Raw genomic sequence first — 19,086 nt, 5'->3', positions numbered from 1 at the left:
AAGACTAAAATACAAAAACCTTGAGACGTGACCTTCTGTGTGAAACTAAACTTCATAATAATAATCTCTCTGTTCTGCATCTCTGCTTTTAAATAACATTCATTCAATATCAGCAGCGGTGAAAGTTCATTTACTCGAGTAATGTACTTAATTAAGCAAAGTTAATGTAATTGTACTTTACTTATTACGTATTTACTGCACTACATTCATCTAAATTACTTTGGAAATGCTGATTTTTGACACTCAATTTTTTTGACAGTTTTTAGGGTTTTATGCAATAATCAGTGGTGGAATGAATATCTACATTTAGATAAGTATTTTACTTAAAGGCACATTTCGGGTACTTGTACTTTACTTGAGTATTTTCTTTTTACTTTATATTTATATACACTTCATCTCAAAGGATAATCATGTAGTTTTTACTGCGCTACATTTATCTGACATCCTAAACTGTACAAATTTAAATATGAACTCACAAAACATTTAAAGAACTGTAACATATGAAGCTTGGCTGTTGAATAAACCGTCAGAAACAGAATACCTTTATTAGTACTTTTTGACATTTGATATACTTTAACTGTTGGTACTTTTACTCAAGTAAATACATAGATTAAATACATTGAATAAATAACAGAGTTTTTCTTCTTTCTCGTAGTCATTTAGTAATTCTGGGGCGAGGCTGAGAATCTGCTAAATAATGTATTCATAATAAAGTCTTTGTGGTTCATGTACCATAGATATATATATTCCACGGGTTCTTGTTTCCAGACTGCGGCGATTAGAGCATCCGTAGGCTGCACAAAAGTCCGGCATAGTCAGGTACTTCTGTAAACACAAAGCCAGCAATTTCCTGGAACATAATGTATCTAAATGTAAGATGTTTTTAACAAGCCAAACCACTTGGAAGAAATCATGTGTAACTTACGTTATGTTAAAAAGAAAGAGCAGTTATGCCTCTCCCACTGGTGTAAAGTTTCTGGGGCAACTTTGTAATACTAGGTCTCACTCACAGCCTCTTGTTATTAGCCAGCTAATAAATACAACCACATACACAAAGAAAAGCTGTAATTTCAACATGTCCAAGCATCCTGTATCATAGCCATGCTAATCATGTTTATAATAAACCAAACCGTTTGTAAATCAGTCAAGATTTCAGCGAGTTAAGAGTATTTTTGTGCAGACCACTCACCTTACAACAGCTACCATAGCGCGTACCAGAGTAGCTGTTGACTGTAGCAAGATGGCGGCCGGTGAGCTACGCTGAAAAATCTCCCATGAGCCATCTAGTGTTTATATCATGGTTTATATATATATATCTATGCCTGTTACATATAGAGAGCAACGAATAATGATGTCAAAGTCCTTATATCTGCACTCGAAGCTGGTAAATAAAGCATCCAATCAAATCAGCGCATAGACGCAACGAGCCAATCACAGCAGAGTACTGGGCGGGACCAGGCGGAAGAGTTTTGAGATCTCTCGTGTCAAATAACCCCTGTTTTTGTTACTTTATACCCGCCTGAAAATCAATTATATCCGCCTGAATGGTCCATAAGAAGACTGATATTCTTACAGTGAGGTTTTAATTTAAAATTGATTTCAGAAACACATTTTATTAATGTCTGACTCCCTGTAATCCGTGTGTTTTCTATACAACCAACCTCCAACTGACGTGTCACATGTCCTTGTTATGTTTTGAGTCATGTTAAGTTTCACTTTCACTTTGGCAAATAACTGCGCGCACTAAAGGTAAGCTGAACTGCGGATTTAACCATCGACATATAAACGTATATTATTGAACACTTTGATTCAGTCTCAGTACATATGTATATATGTAATACTACTCATGCTGTAACGTTACCTCGAATGCTATCTAGTTTATAACTGTCTTTAACCGTGTATGCTAGCTAGGACTCGGTTAGCTTAGCACAAACTTCCTCATTGTTCTAGAAAACGGGTAACTATTTTTTAACGGCTTTATAAACCGTTAATGTGACGGTTGGTCGCGAGGTTTTTGTGTTTCTGTACATTGTTACCACAACCGAAGCTGAATTAAAGTTAGTGATATTATTATAAAAGTTGTTGTTTATCTTTGTCGGACATTTTGTTATATAAGGAGATATATACGTAATGTGTTATTTCCGATTACAGGACACTCTTGATATTTAAAAAATATATGTCACATGCATTATTGCTACATAAACATTATATTGCTGTTTTAGTTTCGCCAACTTCGTTTCTGATATGCAAGAAGACTACAAAATATGATATATCTTTCCAATCCAGACAAGAGATCTCTCCCCGTCTGTGTGCGAGGGGGCGGGGCAGTTTACACACACGCGGTTTACACACACACACACGCGCGCACACGCACACGCACACGCACACAAATAATGAAATAGTACAATTTATATTTTAGGCAGGATTTTGAATCTGTATTTTTTTGGTAGGCCTACCCTAAAGGTAGGGTAGGTAAGTTTGAGAAACCGGCTCGCGATCGCTAGAATTTGAAAATACACAACCGGAGAAAATCTGTCACTTCCTTACAGAGCCCCTCCTCCAACACACACAAACGCGCACATGACCAATGAGGGCACGAGATAAGTTTGTGCACAGATGGAAGGCTGACAGGCAGGTAGTCCATCCAGTTATTTTAGCCGGGCCGGCTCAAATGATTGGTCGTACTTTTTACAGTACCACGGCTTCCACAGATGACATTTTTTTATGGATTTTTTGTCAAAGCACTTCAGATATTCATTGCTATCGGGATGTTAAGAGCATTCCATGGAATATAACAAAAAGTGTATCTCGAGCCGGTTTCTCAAACTTACCTACCCTACCTTTAAGGCTTAAAGGCTTATTGAGGTATTCAGAAAGCGACCTGAATAGTTTTATAAATACAATTTAAATGCGAAGGCAAGGTTTTTATTTTTGATTTAAATCTGTTGTTTTTCTATTGTAGAAACTGATCTGAATACTTCTTTGTATTTAATATGTTTTATACACGTCTTTATTTTCTCAAGGGAATTTAAGGTCCTGACTTTGTAATGACTCCTGCTAACACAACATGTTTGATGTGTTTTCAAGTCCTGTTTGCACCATGAGTGAATCTGAGGATGAAGAGGGGGGGGTCCCGCCCTCCAGCAGCACTCTGTCTGAGGAACATGAGAGGTGAGAGGAAGATCTCAGATGTGACTGATTCAGAAAAGTGACTGTTGCATACATTTAGCAGAATATGTTGTCAGTTTCTCTTCCCGCCACATGATTACAATAATCAAGATCACTTTACTGGAATGGTTTTTTTCTTGTTTGCTTATGAAATATAAAATGTGGCCTTGTAGGCCCTTGTGACTTTTTATCTTTCGGCCAGCAGATAAGCGTACCAAAGTTCACCATTAACGTCGGTTGGATTTTTATATAGTTTTATTGTTTTACCACGTCAATAAAAAATATCTTTTGCCGCCTCAACATTATTTTAAAGACAAACACTATGTTTTATGTGCAACTACACCTGTTGACAGCTTTTCTTAAGGTCGTTAAGATAATTTATTTATAGTAAAAACCTATAATTAGTGTAGTGCACCTAACTAGAGAATGGTTTAGACCAGGATTGTGTGAACGTGTGACTGCATTCAAGCAACAACAACAAAAACAGCCGTCATTGTGAATGTGAAAGTCTTTGAAACTGATCTTTTTTCAGTCATTGAGCTTCATATTCTTCCACCTCTCTCTCAACGCTCCATTTCTTTCAGGACTGAGCAGGAAAGAGCAGATTCTCCTGAACCATCCTGTGTTTCCATGAGGAGTGACCGCTCCACAGGGGACCCCACAGCTTTCAATCAGCAAGATTTAATTCCTAAGTAAGTTAACAGAACCTTCTGAGCTCAAATGTATCTATAAGGAATTTCAAATGTAAGGCATTTGTTGTTGACATTGTTTTTTTTACCATTACAACCAACCTGAATAATCTTGCTGCACTTTGCATGAAAGTGCTTCACTGCTCAGTCTGACAGCTGCAGAGCAAGGAGGAAGTACACTAGCTGCCCACTGCTCCTAGTACTAGACTCCTGGTACTAAGATGGGTTAAATGCAGAGGCCACATTTCACTGTGTGTGCTGTGTGCTCTGCATGTGTGACCATTAAAAGAGGGTTTCATCCCTCCCAATTCTAATTCTAAGTACGGAGATAAAAGTCACTAACTCACCGGCGCTCAGAAAAATATGCGATGTGGACACGGGCCCTTACTATATAACTATTCTATATATGCTGTCTTGCAATCTGGCACCAGGGGCCTCATTTATAAAGCCTTGCGTAGGATTCACGTGGGAAGGTGGCGTACGTAGGACAAAGCAAGTAAATACGCACACAAATATTCCGATTTATAAAACACTGCGCACGCACGTCCTACGGCGGTTTCCCTTTATAAATCACAACTCGAAATGCGGCGCAGCTTTTGCGGGCTTCACGTAACGCCCATATTTGCCTATAAATAGTCAAAGAAACGCCCCGTATTAATATTCATTCAGACTGACTACATGAAGAAGATCGCAGGAAATGAGGACAGAACAGCTAAAAAAGACATCTCACACCGAGTCAGATTTAGGTTCTTTTGGGGAGGTGGAGATAAATCACATTGTTTGGTGGATGCAGTTTGAACCAGAGTAGCAGCATGGAGGTCGGATCGTCACCAACATAAATAAATAAGTGGTCCGAAAAAAGTGAATGACAAAATACACATAACCTTCCTCAGGCAGTGTGTCAGTGTGTTTGTGCCGGGGACAGGAGACCCCCCCATGATGAGAAACTGTAAGAAAGTATCGGGGGATCCCTCCGGAGTGGAGTCATGGCGACTGGATCTGAAAAAATGTATTTCATTTCGTGGTTTGTGTTCCAGCCAGAGGTTGTGCTAGACTTTTTTGCTGCCCGTCATTTTGACGGACAGGATCGTAACATTTCCGTCAAAATCCATTATAACCCGTCGGCCTGTACACAACTCTGCCGGGGGGGGGGGCACACTCGCTCGTGAACTGTTAGCGGCGTGTTATGCATGCCCACTGCACCTCGCGGGAGCGCGCGCAGCGTAAAGCAAGTACTCACAGACATTTCACTGATCTGTTCGGCAAAGTTAGGTTTGGAAACTATATCATTTCCTTTTGGGAGGGCATGCATAATAACACGGCATAACACCGGAGCCCCGCTGCGCGGAAACTTTGGCGCTGTTCTGAGTTTGTTGTAATCTGTCAAAATGACGGACGGCTTTCAGATTTTTCTATCATTGTTATAAAAAAAAACATCATAGACGGAAAATATTCGGTTAACGCGACCTCTGGTTCCAGCTGTCAATCAGCTGTGCGCAGCGTCTCCAATGCCTGTGCATCTCAACACCCCCCCCCCCCCGCAGCAACTCTATCCACCAGTTAAATGTGTTGTGTTATATGGTGTTCTTGGTTTCCATACCTCCTGTGTTTTACGAGCGACTTATCAAGTCTTGGCGAACGGCATAAAACACGATTAAACGTGATAGTATATAAAACCATGCTCGTATCTACAACCTATAGAAATGCAAAACGGCGTCAGTTTAGACGTTATTCTGTCCTCCTGCTTACCGCATCATTTATGAGAAAACATTTCATAACATTAACACAACATATTCGAGGTGGTTTTAAATAGCATATCCGTATTTATTTATTTCTCCAAGTTATGTTTTTGTGTGCACTGAGGAGTCTCAAACAGGCGTTTGTTTAATCATTTTAAGATTGGCTTTAATCAATGTTTGAAAATGAATTCTTCATATTTGATAAATGAGAGGTAACATTTTATTTATGGTATTATTTCCACATATTTCTCTCCATTCTTCCTTCTGCCAACGGTGTCGCAGTTTCTCGTCTCTCCCGTTGTTGTGCTTAGTGCGTACAGATGGGTCAGAGTTTGCGTGGAGGACCGCACATTTTCCCGTCAAGTTTGTTTTTTGTAAATCGCAAACATTGCTTAGAAACTGGCGTACGCCATCTTTTGAGCGTACGCACCGTTTATAAATGAGGCCCCTGGAGAGGATTCAGTTTTTATTTAACGCAATGTAATGTATTAGATTCAGTTCAGAGCAAGTCCAAACATCTTTAAATGGGCAGAAATCAAATGCTGCTTTTTACAAGAACTAATGATGTGTGTAAAACATGTGTTGTTTCCACAGACAGAGAGCAGGGTCTCCAGCCCCCAGCTGTCTGTCTCTGAAGAGTGACCGGTCCATAGGGGAACCTCCACTCTTCAGTAAAGAACCTGGACCCTCAGACACAAAGTAAGAGTCTGTTTCTACTGTAACCTGACCTGAAGAGGATTCAGTTGTTACATCATCGGATAATATAAACTGCTTTATTTATAATAAATACACAAGGGCAGTATATTACAGAAACACAGTTAGTTTAGTTCAGTAGTAAAATAGCAGTACAGTGTAAAAGGGCTATTTAAATTTAAAACAATATATACATTTTTTTTTAATTGTTATCGGGCCTTCATCTTTTCTTTTTCAGAACAAGGGTTTCTGCCTGAGTGTAACCCTCAGCATCTTTTTTAATGTGTTGTTCAGATGGTTAATAATAAGAGTAATAACTTGGTGAGGACGAGGTTACGTTTAACATTAGCAAGTGCAGTTGAGAGAGCGAGAGACACATTGACAAAGAGAGAGAGACAGAGATTCTCACACACACACACACACACACACACACACACACACACACACACACACACACACACACACACACACACACACACACAGGTTTCTTGTACACCCGGCTCTGGGCTGCCACCCAAACTCTTTCCTCACAGCTCCATGCTCCTCACTGATGTCTCCCTGCCGGTACCTGCTCCCAGGGTTTGGACCGGACACAAAGCTAATTTTCAGAACCTTTTGAGCTCATGTTGTCTTTGAAAATAAACAACAATACTATATGTGCTTGTCTACAATCTGACACCTGAGGCCTGTACTACGAAGCCGGATTTTCGCTTATCGAGGTAACTTCAGGGTTAACTCTGGGTTCCCGGTCCTACGACGCTGGTTCTGTTCTTAGCGGGCTAGATCTCCATGGTAACTTATGCTGAACGGCTTTTTTTTTACCAGCTGTATTCACCTTGCAGGTGCAACTATGTGGCTTTGATCCTGGATAAAGTGTTTAAGTCATGGAAGTTTAAAGTTTAACTTCTTCATAGTTGTCTAATATTAAAGTTCACTTTTCATTCAGGAAGTATGACGCTGTGCTGTCAGTACGCTTGTCATGTGAACGCGCTCTCAGCCGGACGGAGGAACCCTGGCTTGAGTTAACGAGTTGATAACCAGCGTCGTAGGACAGTTTAGCGAGAGCGCGTTTGTTTTGGGTTAGTTAAGCCAGATAACGATTAATCAATGTTCTAACTTGAAACACCTTTTTTTCATGTACCATTAGCAAGCTTTAATCCTTTTGACTTTGGTTATCGATTCACCTTTTTTTTAGGACTGAGGAGAAAAGAGCAGATTCTCCAACACAAAGCTGTGTGTCCATGAGTAGTGACCGCTCCATGGATTACCCTAGCAAGTGAGTTTGGCCTCGGGCCAATTTTTTTGGCCCAATTCACTGACAATTCACTAGCTGGCCCGCCATCGGGGGAGGGGTTACAAGGCTCGCGTCTTGTGCTGCATTCACTTGCACTCGGACATTAGGGATTTTCTCTCATAAATGTCCGATGAGCCAAAACTTTTCTTTCAAAACAAAGCACATTTTCCGGGCCAAATATTATTGCTGGCGGGCCAACAATGGCCTGTTGCCGACCCATGTCCTACAGCTTTCAAACGGCAAAATTCAATTCCTAAGTAAGTTAACCGGACCTTTTGAGCTCATATTGTCTTAGAAAGGATACAACAACACTGTATGTGCTTGCCTACGGCTGACACCTGGTGGCTACGATTAGTTAATGTTCTAACTTCAAACACCTGCTTTCTTCAGGCAACGAGCTTCTAACATCTTAGCCTGTCTTTTGTCAATTCTCCATGTATTGCAACACTTACATTCTTCAGTGTTTGTTTGACTTAAATCAAACACTAATGAACGTTTTTTTCTCCCCAGGGATCAACAGGAAACTTCAGAGGTTCATACAGAGTTGGACTCCATATTCAGGGTGTGTAAACATCCCTACCTTTAATGTGATATTTCGGATTGTTAGAAGTAGTGTTCTTATATCCATGCAGTAGATCATGCAGTTTGGAGAAAATACAAAGTTATTTTGATGCTACACTGATTTGTAATAGGGAGAAAGGTGCCTCTCTCAGTCCCACTCTGCAGCCCAAACGCATGTTCCTGCACGTTGCATGTAATCTTGAAGTGCGAGTCGTGACGTCTCCTCCGCGTAAGATTATCGGCATTAAGTTCACTTTAGTAAAATGGCATCATATTTAATGAATTAAATGTTTCCTGGGGTTTCCTCTGATGTCCTCTAGAAACTCCGCTTCAACTATCGGTTATTTACTGGTAATGTTAACTGCTGCCAACGCAAGTTAGCAAAGATCTGAATATGAGCACACAGGCTAGCAGCAGGGGTTTGGACCGCTGGGAGGAGAAGGTTTTCTGGGTGTGGGGGTGGGATGGGGATCGCCGGGCGTCGACGTGTTGTGCAAGAATCAGAGCAGACACTGGAGGAGTGATCAGCAGCCTCTAGGTATGTTTTATTGACCTTGTTTGTTTTGCAAACAGAAGTGACACAAAAACTGCAAAATGAATGATCACTGGCCCATATCATGAAGATTTAGGGGTAAGCTATATTTAGAATATGTATTGTTTTACATTGCTGACCTATAAACCTTTCAGTTAGGGAACTGAAGCGGTTATTCATGCTCTCATTAAACACGTACGTTGCCATGCCTTGATTGCGTTAGATGGTTTGTGTTATTGTGTGATTGTTGTCAATCCGAGCTAACCCAAACACCAAAGTCAAACAATCCAACTAACCAATCAAAGCAGCAGTAGACGCTGTCACAGGTATCTCCAACAGTTGAACGGGCAAACTCGGCTAAATGATTAGTGTAGTGCCTTGATTGCAACACTGTGACAGCAGCTGAATCACTAGCAAGGATTCTGCTTTCGGGTAGAAACAGATATAGGATATTTTTCTGACTCAAGGGAAGACTTGGTAAGACAGAATACAAGCACATTTTTACAAAAATTCAATTTTATTGAATTGCAGCTTCTTGAGGACAACATGTTTGCCTATCTGAAGAAAGAGCTTAAGAAGTTCCAGAAGGTTTTGAGAAGTAATAACCCAGAATGCTTCGAGAGCCAAGGTAAGTCTGAAGAAGTGGTTGATGGGGAAGAGGAAGAGCAGAGGAGGAGCAGAAGAGAGGCATTTCTGAAGATCACACTGGACTTCCTGAGAACAATGAAGCAGGAGGAACTGGCAGACTCACTGAGAAACAGTAAGACGTTTAAAATAAATGTTAAAATCATAGATTCACACGTCTACAGTTTACTGTCAATATTAAAATCTGCATTAAATCTATTCATACTGGTTAACACACCATCAAAAGCTGTTTGTCTAGCATGTAGAGCCTACTGTTGAGTCGACTTTTCAAGGGCGCTGAGGCAGCTTTCGCCTTTAGTTGCTCAGGGACCATAACCAGCTAACAGTTCTATCCGATCTTCCAGGTGTTGTTTTTTAAAGTTCTATTAAAATATTGTCCATGGGACAGCAGTGTTTTCCCTAGAAAACGCAGTTCGCTTCGCTCTTGGTGTGTGGGTATGTGCATGACACGAGCACTTGAGAGACACGAGCAGAAATTATTAATGTTCGTGTCACATTTTATCAGTGGTTCTTATAAAATGAAGAAATGTAAAACACTGGACAGATCTTCAAGTCAGTGTAATGTCACTAAAATAAACAATTTCTGCATATTTGCTGCATACCAATATTTACAAAAGTCAAGGTATCTCTCGGCTGTGATTGGTTGTTCCTTTTCACATTACAAGCAGTGCAAGCTGCTGCCTTCCCAACGTTTGACTTTCAACTCTGGGCCTGGCTTTCTCGTTTCCAGCCGTGTCTTTGTTGACAATAATGAAAATATGCAAGCCTAAACACGGCCAGTGTACAGCCCCTAATCATTTTTTTTTTCTTGTAGAATTTCTTGCTGCAATGGGCCAACCTAAACTCAAATCTAATCTGAAGAAGAAGTTTGAATTTGTGTTTGAGGGGATTGCTAAAGCAGGAAATCCATCCGTTCTGAACCAGATCTACACAGAGCTGTACATCACAGAGGGAGGGACTGCAGAGACCAATAAAGACCACGAGGTCATACAGATTGAGAAAGCATCCTGGAAACCAGACACACCAGAAACAACAATCAGATGTGAAGACATCTTTAAGGCCTCACCTGGAAGAGATAAACCAACCAGAACAGTGATAACAAAGGGTGGGGCTGGCATTGGGAAAACAGTCTTAACACAGAAGTTCACTCTGGACTGGGCTGAAGGCAAAGCCAACCAGGACATACAGTTCATATTTCCTTTCTCTTTCAAAGAGCTGAATGTGCTGAAAGAAAGAAAGTACAGTTTGGTGGATCTTGTTCATTACTTCTTTCCTGAATTTGAAAAAGCAGGAGTCTGGAGGTTTGAAGAGTCCCAAGTCCTGTTGATCTTTGACGGTCTGGATGAGTGTCGACTTCCTCTGGACTTCCACAACACTGAGATCCTGACTGATGTCACAGAGTCCACCTCAGTGGATGTGCTGCTGACAAACCTCATCAGGGGGAAGCTGCTTCCCTCAACTCGCCTCTGGATAACCACAAGACCTGCAGCGGCCAATCAGATCCCTCCTGAGTGTGTGGACATGGTGACAGAGGTCCGAGGGTTCACCGACCCACAGAAGGAGGTTTACTTCAGGAAGAGATTCAGAGATCTGGAGCCGGCCGGCACCATCATCTCCCACATCAAGACCTCACGAAGCCTCCACATCATGTGCCACATCCCCATCTTCTGCTGGATCTCTGCTGTAGTTCTGGAGGAGGTGTTGAAAACCAGAGAGGGAGGAGAGCTGCCCAAGACCCTGACTGAGATGTACATCCACTTCCTGGTGGTTCAGTCCAAAGTGAAGAAAGTCAAGTATGATGGAGGAGCTGAGACAGATCCACACTGGAGTCCAGAGAGCAGGAAGATGGTCGGGTTTCTGGGGAAACTGGCTTTCCAGGAGCTGAAGAAAGGCAACATCATCTTCTATGAGTCCGACCTGACCGAGTGTGGCATCAATATCAGAGCAGCCTCAGTGTACTCAGGAGTGTTCACTGAGGTCTTTAAAGAGGAGACAGGAATTCACCAGGACAAGATGTTCAGCTTCGTCCATCTGAGCGTTCAGGAGTTCCTGGCTGCACTTTATGTCCATCTGACATTCTTCAACTCTGGTGTCAATCTGTTGTCAGAAGAACAAACATCCTCACTGTGGTCTAAATTGATCGGAGTCAGACCTGAACACTTCTATCAGAGTGCTGTGGACAAGGCCTTACAGAGTCCAAACGGACACCTGGACTTGTTCCTCCGCTTCCTCATGGGTCTCTCATTGGAGACCAATCAGACACTCCTACGAGGCCTGGTGACACAGACAAAAAGCAGCGCACTGACCAACCAGGAAACAGTTAAATACATCAAGAAGAAGATCGAAAATAATTTCTCTGCAGAGAAAAGCATCAATCTCTTCCACTGTCTGAATGAACTGAACGACAGTTCACTAATTCATGAAATCCAGAAAGGCCTGAATTCAACTTCTCTCTCCACTGATAAGTGGTCACCTGTTCAGTGGTCAGCTTTGGTCTTCATCTTACTGTCTTCACAAAGCGATCTGGAGGTGTTTGACCTGAAGACATACTCAGATTCAGAGGAGGATCTTCTGAGGCTGATGCCAGTGGTGAAAGCCTCCACCAAAGCTCTGTAGGTTGAAAATGAGGGTGCTCCAAGGGGGTGTTATTACTTGGTATTGTCTTTTAATTATTGTGAAGCATTATTTATTATCTAAACTATTCTAAACAATGAATATTAAATATTAAAGAAACATCTTATGTTACGTTTTTTTTGCCAATCCTTCTTCAGGCTGAATTGCTGTAATCTGTCAGAGCAAAGCTGCAAAGCTCTGTCTTCAGTGCTGAGCTCTGATTCCTCCAGTCTGAGAGAGCTGGACCTGAGCAACAACGACCTGCAGGATTCAGGAGTGAAGCTGCTCTGTGAAGGACTGCAGAATCCACACTGTAAACTGAAATCTCTCAGGTCAGAATTCATTCATTTGTTTAACAGATATTGTGCACAACGAACATTGGGTGGAAATATTTGTTTTGTATATCCAGACGATAACTTTCTATTCCAGTTATTTGGAACTCTCTGGACGTTCATTTTAAATGATTCAACCTTACAAGACTCTCCAGTCCACCTACAAGTAGCGTTGGAGGTATTGGGGGGAACAGGGAGAAGCTGGCCATATGCACCAGTGTTGTAATCAAGTCACCAAATCTCGAGTCCGAGTCAATCTCAAGTCCCCACTCTTCGAGCCAGAGTCCAAGTCCGAGTCAGCCAAGAAGAGTCCGAGTCACGCAAGACTGAATCCGAGTCAGCATGTATTCATCTGAGTGGATATATTTGATTTAAATGTAGCTGTTGGTTTGGTTCTTATCAATCAATATTTGTTATTGTCTACATTGGTTTTATCCTTTTATTTTATGCATTGTTTTTATTCTGTCTATATAACTGCTGTGAAGCACTTTGGGCTGCAATTTTTGTATGAAAGGTGTTATACAAATAGATAGACAAAGTATTTAGAAAGAGAAGTGTCCAGTTTAGTTTGATGTATTACGTTGTCTGTTTATTGTTAACTGTGGAGAACCAGCAATAAACAGATGTTTCCATCGGCACCCGAACGGACCGTTCATCTTTTTCTCCGTGATAAATAAAAGCCCGGACAGCTGGTTATCAGCTGACAACGAGCTGCGTCAGAACTTGCCGGTGAGCATCCAAACTACGGTTTAGGAGCCTAGATACCGATAGTAAACAATGTAAAATAACTTTTGCTCATGAAATTTGACGTTGTCCCAGTCTTTTCATCAATCATCCTTTTACAGAAGGGCATTTTGCCTGCTCTTATTGTAAAAGCACACAGTACGATGCGGGGTAGTGTGTCTCTGCACATCTTTAGACTGAGAATAGCGGGGGTGTGTGGTACGGGAACTCGCCTCGCAGCTGCACAAGAGTACATCTGGACTTAAAGGGGACCTATCATGTAAAATGCACTTTTTTATGTCTGTTATACATAAATATGTGTCCCCGGTGTGTCAGGGAACTCACGCAGCGTCAGAAAATAAAACCCTCTCTTTTCCTCCGTACCCAAATCTCTAAAAACGGGGGAACAACGGAGCTGATCCAGATTTGCGTCTGATATGACGCAATATCGGAAATGTGGACCCACGGCCCTATCAGAAAGTTGCTATCAGAAACAATGCCCGACTGTTTTGGGCGTAATATGGTCGGTGTTTACATTAGCATCGCTAACACTCAGAGCTAACCTGTACTGGAGAGCATGTGTGTGAAGAAGCAGGAAATAAAAAGGAACTCACCTTGTGGTATAACCGGCAAGAGAGAAAGCCTTTGAGCTCCATACTGTTTCAGAAATAATCCTTGATAATCCATGATATGGCGTTTCATCACGGCAGTATTTAGTTTAGACCAGGGGTTTTCAAAGTGTGGGAAGGTGAGCCTCCCCTCAGAGAACATAAGAACAGCCGCGCCCCCCCTCCCAATTATTATTGCTATTATTGTTGTTGTTGCTATAATGCAGGGGTATTCAATTGCATTTCAAAGAGGTCTAGTGAGAGAAAATGTCATTTAAATGCTCTGTTTTTGCTGTCTACCTTTCTTTTTTTTGAGCACGCCATTTGAAATTAAAAAAACTTTTTTTTTTTTTTTTTTGTGAAAAAAAAAAAGACCCGCCGACGGGGGCTTTGGGGCTTAACAGGTTAAACAATAACTTTTTTAAACGTTTTTATCTTTATGTTTTAAACATATTGTATAAAACTCCCCCACTACTTGGACTATTCCTTGCACCCCTCTAGAATAAGCCCGAATGGTCTCAACCATATTGCATCAGTAACGTGCACTTGTTGTTATAACAAGATCTCAAGGACACTGGTAGCGATCGGACAATTGAGTGTTGTTCAGTTTGTGTGTTGTGGAACATGCGTGTGCACGAAAATATACCACACACCCAATTACAATAGCATGTTCAATTCACTACCCTGGAAGTTAATAAAGTTGTTAAAGTTGGAACAGCCTGTGGACAGCCGTTCTTCCTTGCATGTCAGTCGCCGACACCTTTTTACAGAGGACAGGCAAATCTAGCTGCAGCACGACCCGTATATTTTCGCACGCCGTGTTCTCAACACATATTTTTAAAACATTTTTAACATTTTCAACATCGTGAATACATCCTTATATGCTCCCGGCAACACACTGAACGTCAATGTTGCCTCCTTATTACACTCACCCCTACTTTAGTGGGAACAATGAGTCTGCGTCTTTGATGCACACAGGAATAAACGCAGATCATCCTCTGGCTGCAGCCTTGACCGGCACTTGCTTTTGATCAAAGTCAATGCGGAAAACCCGCACTCACACAGGTAGGTGGAGGTGAAGGGAATGAGCACTTTTACAGCCTTTTTGGCGAGGTGGGGGAACTCGGTCTCCACAGACAGCCAAAAGTGTGCAAGTGTCACTTTACTCGTCTTTTTCTCGTTATTTTTTTTCTCACGCTGCGCCTCCCCTGAAGCTCTCTGGCGTCCCCCAGAGGAGGCGCGCCTCACACTTTGAAAACCGCTGGTTTAGACAGTAGCTGCTGGGTCCCGCATGAGCTCAGCCCCCTCCTTTTTCTTTTTTTATACATTTTTTCTTTTTTAAAGCTTTATACCCCAAAATCAGCACTTTTGAAACAGGAAGTGAAATAGAGGGATATGAGGCATGGCTAGAATGGGTGATCTGTTTGGTATTTTGAGCAAAACACTTCATAGACATGTTTTTTATATATTTGTATATATCTGAGACCTATGCTATTGCCTAAAAATAGCATGATAGGTGACCTTTAAGACAAAACTTGTTTGAGTCCAAGTCCAATCGTCAATGTCCGAGTTAGAGTCCGAGTCCTCATGCGCAAAAATTCAAGGGTTAAAATCCATTACAGTCCTGCAAATCGGCCAAGTCCAGGACTCGAGTACTGCAAGTCTGATATGCACTACAGTGCACAACAATCTGTGTAAAAATAATGCACCAGAGTAAGTGGGAAAGGGGTCATTGGCATGGCCTTGGATTTACGGCCTTGTTCTTTATAAATCTCCTGTTCACAAAAGGTCTTCACAAAAAGCAGGAACACGTTTTATATTCTTGTAATAAAACCCTTAATCGTGTGTGCAGGTTATCAGGCTGTCTGATCACAAAGAAAGGCTTTTCTTCTCTGGCCTCTGCTCTGAGATCCAACTCCGTCCTGAGAGAGCTGGACGTCAGCTACAATAATCCAGGAAACAAAGGAGTGAAACTTCTTTCTGCTGGAAGACTTGAATCTCTCAGGTATGGACAGACGGGTTGAGTTTGTTTATTCAGTAGCTCAACAAGTAGTTTAGATTAAGTCATTAAGTGCTGATTTGTTTTCACACCAGGGTGGACCATGGTGGAAAGCAGTTAAAGAAACCGGGTCTACGGAAGTGTAAGTGTGTTTTTATTAAAGAAAGTGAACAGGTTGAAACACAGGATGACAAACTGTTGTTCTTAGAAAGCCTTGTTGTAAATGTATCTTGTCCAACAACAAACTGAAAAGTCTAAAATCCTGTCCAAATGAGGTAGTCCTGAAAGGGCTCTTGGAATCTACAGTCATGCACGTGCCTAGCTGTGATCCAAGCTAGAAGGTGACATTAAGATGCTGAAATGCTCACATTAACAATGCTAATATTCTCTCCATCAGACGCCCGTAAACTGACACTGGACCCAAAGACGGCAAACAAAAATCTCATTCTGTCCGACAACAACAGGAAGTTGACAGCGAGCAGAGAGACGCAGCCATATCCTGATGATCCAGAGAGATTTGACTACTGGAAACAGGTTCTGTGCACAGATGGTCTGGACGGTCGCAGTTACTTCGAGGTCGAATGGAAAGGACATGTTTATATAGGAGTGACTTACAAAGGAATGAAAAGGAGAGGAGACAGTGAGGACTGCTGCCTTGGAAGGAATGACCACTCCTGAAGTCTGAGCTGCTCTGAAAAAGATGGTTACTCTATCCTGCACAGTAACAAGAGAGAAAAGATCCCTGTCCCCATCTCGAACACAGTGGGGGTGTACCTGGACTGCCCTGCTGGCACTCTGTCCTTCTACAAGATCTCTGCAAACAAAGTCACCCACATCCACACCTTCCACACCACATTCACCGAGCTGCTCCACCCTACCTTCAGGGTAAGGATGGACACGCAGAACTCGTCAGTGTCTTTGTGTGAGATTTGGAAACAAAGCCCCAATATCAAGACCCCCAGACTTTGAGTTGCGTTTTCCTGCTAAAACCTGTGAGGGCAAAGTAACACTGCAGGCAGTCGAAAAAAGAGAACATTTTAATTTCCACAAAACATTTCAATCAGGAGAGACGTTGATGTATGAAATACGTGTTTATTACCGGGACACGTAATATGAATGTGATAATGATTGCCAGAATTAAACAGGAGAATGAAATGGTGTTTGGCGATTAGGCCCCGATTTGCAGGATTATCATTCAGGAGGGGAAGAACCGCTCCGAAGAAACCCCCCGGGGTCTAGACACTGGTGGTGGTGATAAGTAGGTGGGAACGGACTGAAGGGAGAAGGTTTAGCTTGGTCCTGAAGGAGACGGGAGGCAAAGGGGTGGAGGAGGGTTGCGTATTATCACCTGAAATGACAGCTGACAGAGGGAAGAGCAGATATAAAGGGATTAGCAGGTGCTATGATAGGCTTGTGAGAAAGGAGAGAGGAGAGATTGGTTAGCTGGGGAGAGACGCCCCGATCACTTAATGAGGGAGGAGAGAGTAATGAAGTGACGTGTAATATGAATGAAGAGCTTGGTCTTCCTGATTGAACTTGAGCTTCATTTAGCTGACATGGGGAATTCTGATATATAAAAAAATGAAATCAGAAGAAATCAAGCATTGAAAAAACTACCAGGTGATTGCTGTTAAATCTCGACGGTAAAGATTAGGATTTTCTATCTTTGAGTGGGTTATATGTATATATATATGTATCATGAATAAAATCGTTTTGTGTATACAACAAACTGAATGCTAATCAGCTAACGGCTAATACCTGCAACCATAATGCACTAAGTGCACTTTCATTTGAAAAAGTGACGTTTTAAAATACATAACCGTATAAACCATTAAACAGAAACATCAGGCAAACAGAATTTTAAATGTTCACTCATTATATATATTTAATTCTGCTTACTATCATTATGACAGTTTCCATAACAAAGACATGTTATGCCAATTGAGACAAAACACGGCATGCAGTTAACTTAGTTAGGACACAGGCTGATATATAGTATAATAATAAACTCAACCATTTGTATTGGATTATTTAAAATTGTATTTGTTGAGTCAAAGTGAAGAAGTAACCAAATCAGATTTTGTTTTTTAATGAATGAATTACAATGTCATGTTTATATGTTATATATTTGTTCATATGTATGCACATAACTACATTGAGTTTCTATCTTTTGAGGTTGCAGTGAATAATATACTTTTTATTATTTTGTGTCTCTCAATGCCCTGTTTGTGTCACAGTCTGCTTTCTCACTCACCTATTTTCTGCATTAACATTCCTTAGTCACCTGGTAGCCACACCCTGTCTCTCTCTCTCACTCTGTTACACCCATCAGCTCCAGTAGTATATAGGCCCACTTCACTCTCACCTCAGTGCCAGATCGTACTTTGCAGCATGCCAGTCTTTCCAGCATTACTTCCCAGATTGCTCTCCCGGTTCCGACCCTGCCTGTCCCTGACCTGCCTGCCTCGCCTGATTCCTGACCCTGCCTGTACTCGGACTATTCTGCCACGCCTGCTCCCTGACCCGGTCTGTACCTGCGACTCCCGTCTTGCCTTCTCCTGGAACCCTCGCCTGTCCCCGACCAGCCCTTTGCCTACTACCTGCCTTTTCGTCTCCTACCAGTTATTGCCTTCAATAAAGCTGGTTACAGACTATCCCTGGTTTCCCCGTGTTTTGCATTTTGGTCCTCAGCTCGTTTGTGACAGAACGATCTGGCCAGAAATGGACCAAGCAAACACCGGGTCTCCTAGAGACCGCTTTGAGAGGGTTGAGGAAGCCATCCAAAGACAGGAGGTCACGATAGCTACCTTAGCTACCGAGACCCACCAGGCAACCTCAACCCAGGAACAAGCGCTGGCTTACCTGGCCTCCCAGATGCAACAGATGGCCGCCACCGTACAACAGCTAGCCGCTAGCATGGCTGCTACCGTCCCTCCGCCTGCAGCTCCGATGTTCACTCCAGCCTCTGGATCGACTGGATACGCTCCGGAGCCTCGTGTGGGAACTCCGGAACGCTACGCTGGTGAGCCTGAGGGATGCAGTCCTTTTCTCACAAACTGTTCCATATTGTTTTCACTGCAGCCACACACCTTTGCCTCCGAGGCGGCTCGCGTAGCTTTCACCGTTAATCATTTGACGGGGAAAGCCCGCTTATGGGGTACTGCAGAGTGGGAGCAGCAGACTCCAGCCTGCGCCTCTTTTGCTGCTTTTTCCGCGGAGATGCGGAAGGTGTTCGGTTCCGTTCGTCTGGGTCCCGATGCTGCCGGAGGTCTGCTGAGCTTGAGCCAGGGTTCCGGCACGGTGGTGAATTACGCTATTGACTTCCGCACCAGCAGCCGCCGTAGTAGCTGGAACGAGCCGGCGCAATGTGACGCATATCTGAGAGGCTTAGCGGATTATATGAGAGATGAGCTGGTTTCCTATGATCTCCCTGCTTCCTTGGATGGGTTGATCGAGCTCACCTCTCGGATCGACAGACGAATTCAGACAC

At 42.4% G+C, this 19,086-nt stretch overlaps 1 protein-coding gene across 1 annotated transcript; it reads left to right on the top strand.

Moving 5' to 3' along the window:
- Positions 1-1,730: 1,730 nt before the first annotated feature.
- Positions 1,731-17,820, top strand: LOC117494865 (NLR family CARD domain-containing protein 3-like). Its single transcript, XM_034145858.1, has 12 exons — positions 1,731-1,749; positions 3,087-3,171; positions 3,753-3,860; positions 6,191-6,295; positions 7,485-7,565; positions 8,094-8,145; positions 9,208-9,436; positions 10,136-11,933; positions 12,093-12,266; positions 15,450-15,602; positions 15,692-15,738; positions 15,994-17,820. The coding sequence occupies exons 2-12, from the start codon at positions 3,101-3,103 to the stop codon at positions 16,272-16,274; spliced, it is 3,099 nt and encodes a 1,032-aa protein (XP_034001749.1). The 5' UTR covers positions 1,731-1,749; positions 3,087-3,100; the 3' UTR covers positions 16,275-17,820.
- The last annotated feature ends 1,266 nt before the right edge of the window (positions 17,821-19,086 follow it).

Source organism: Trematomus bernacchii, unplaced genomic scaffold (genome assembly GCF_902827165.1).
Source record: "Trematomus bernacchii unplaced genomic scaffold, fTreBer1.1, whole genome shotgun sequence".
In the NCBI taxonomy this organism is placed as follows: domain Eukaryota; kingdom Metazoa; phylum Chordata; class Actinopteri; order Perciformes; family Nototheniidae; genus Trematomus; species Trematomus bernacchii.
Note: the sequence above shows the minus strand (reverse complement) of the source record. Positions and strands in the feature narration are given on the sequence as shown.

Coding starts and splice junctions, on each gene's coding strand:
- LOC117494865 (XM_034145858.1), top strand. CDS start 3,101: ATGAGTGAATCTGAGGATGAAGAGGGGGGGGTCCCGCCCTCCAGCAGC. Junction 8,146..9,207: donor AGTTGGACTCCATATTCAGG/GTGTGTAAACAT, acceptor ATTGAATTGCAG/CTTCTTGAGGACAACATGTT. Junction 9,437..10,135: donor GGCAGACTCACTGAGAAACA/GTAAGACGTTTA, acceptor TTTTTCTTGTAG/AATTTCTTGCTGCAATGGGC.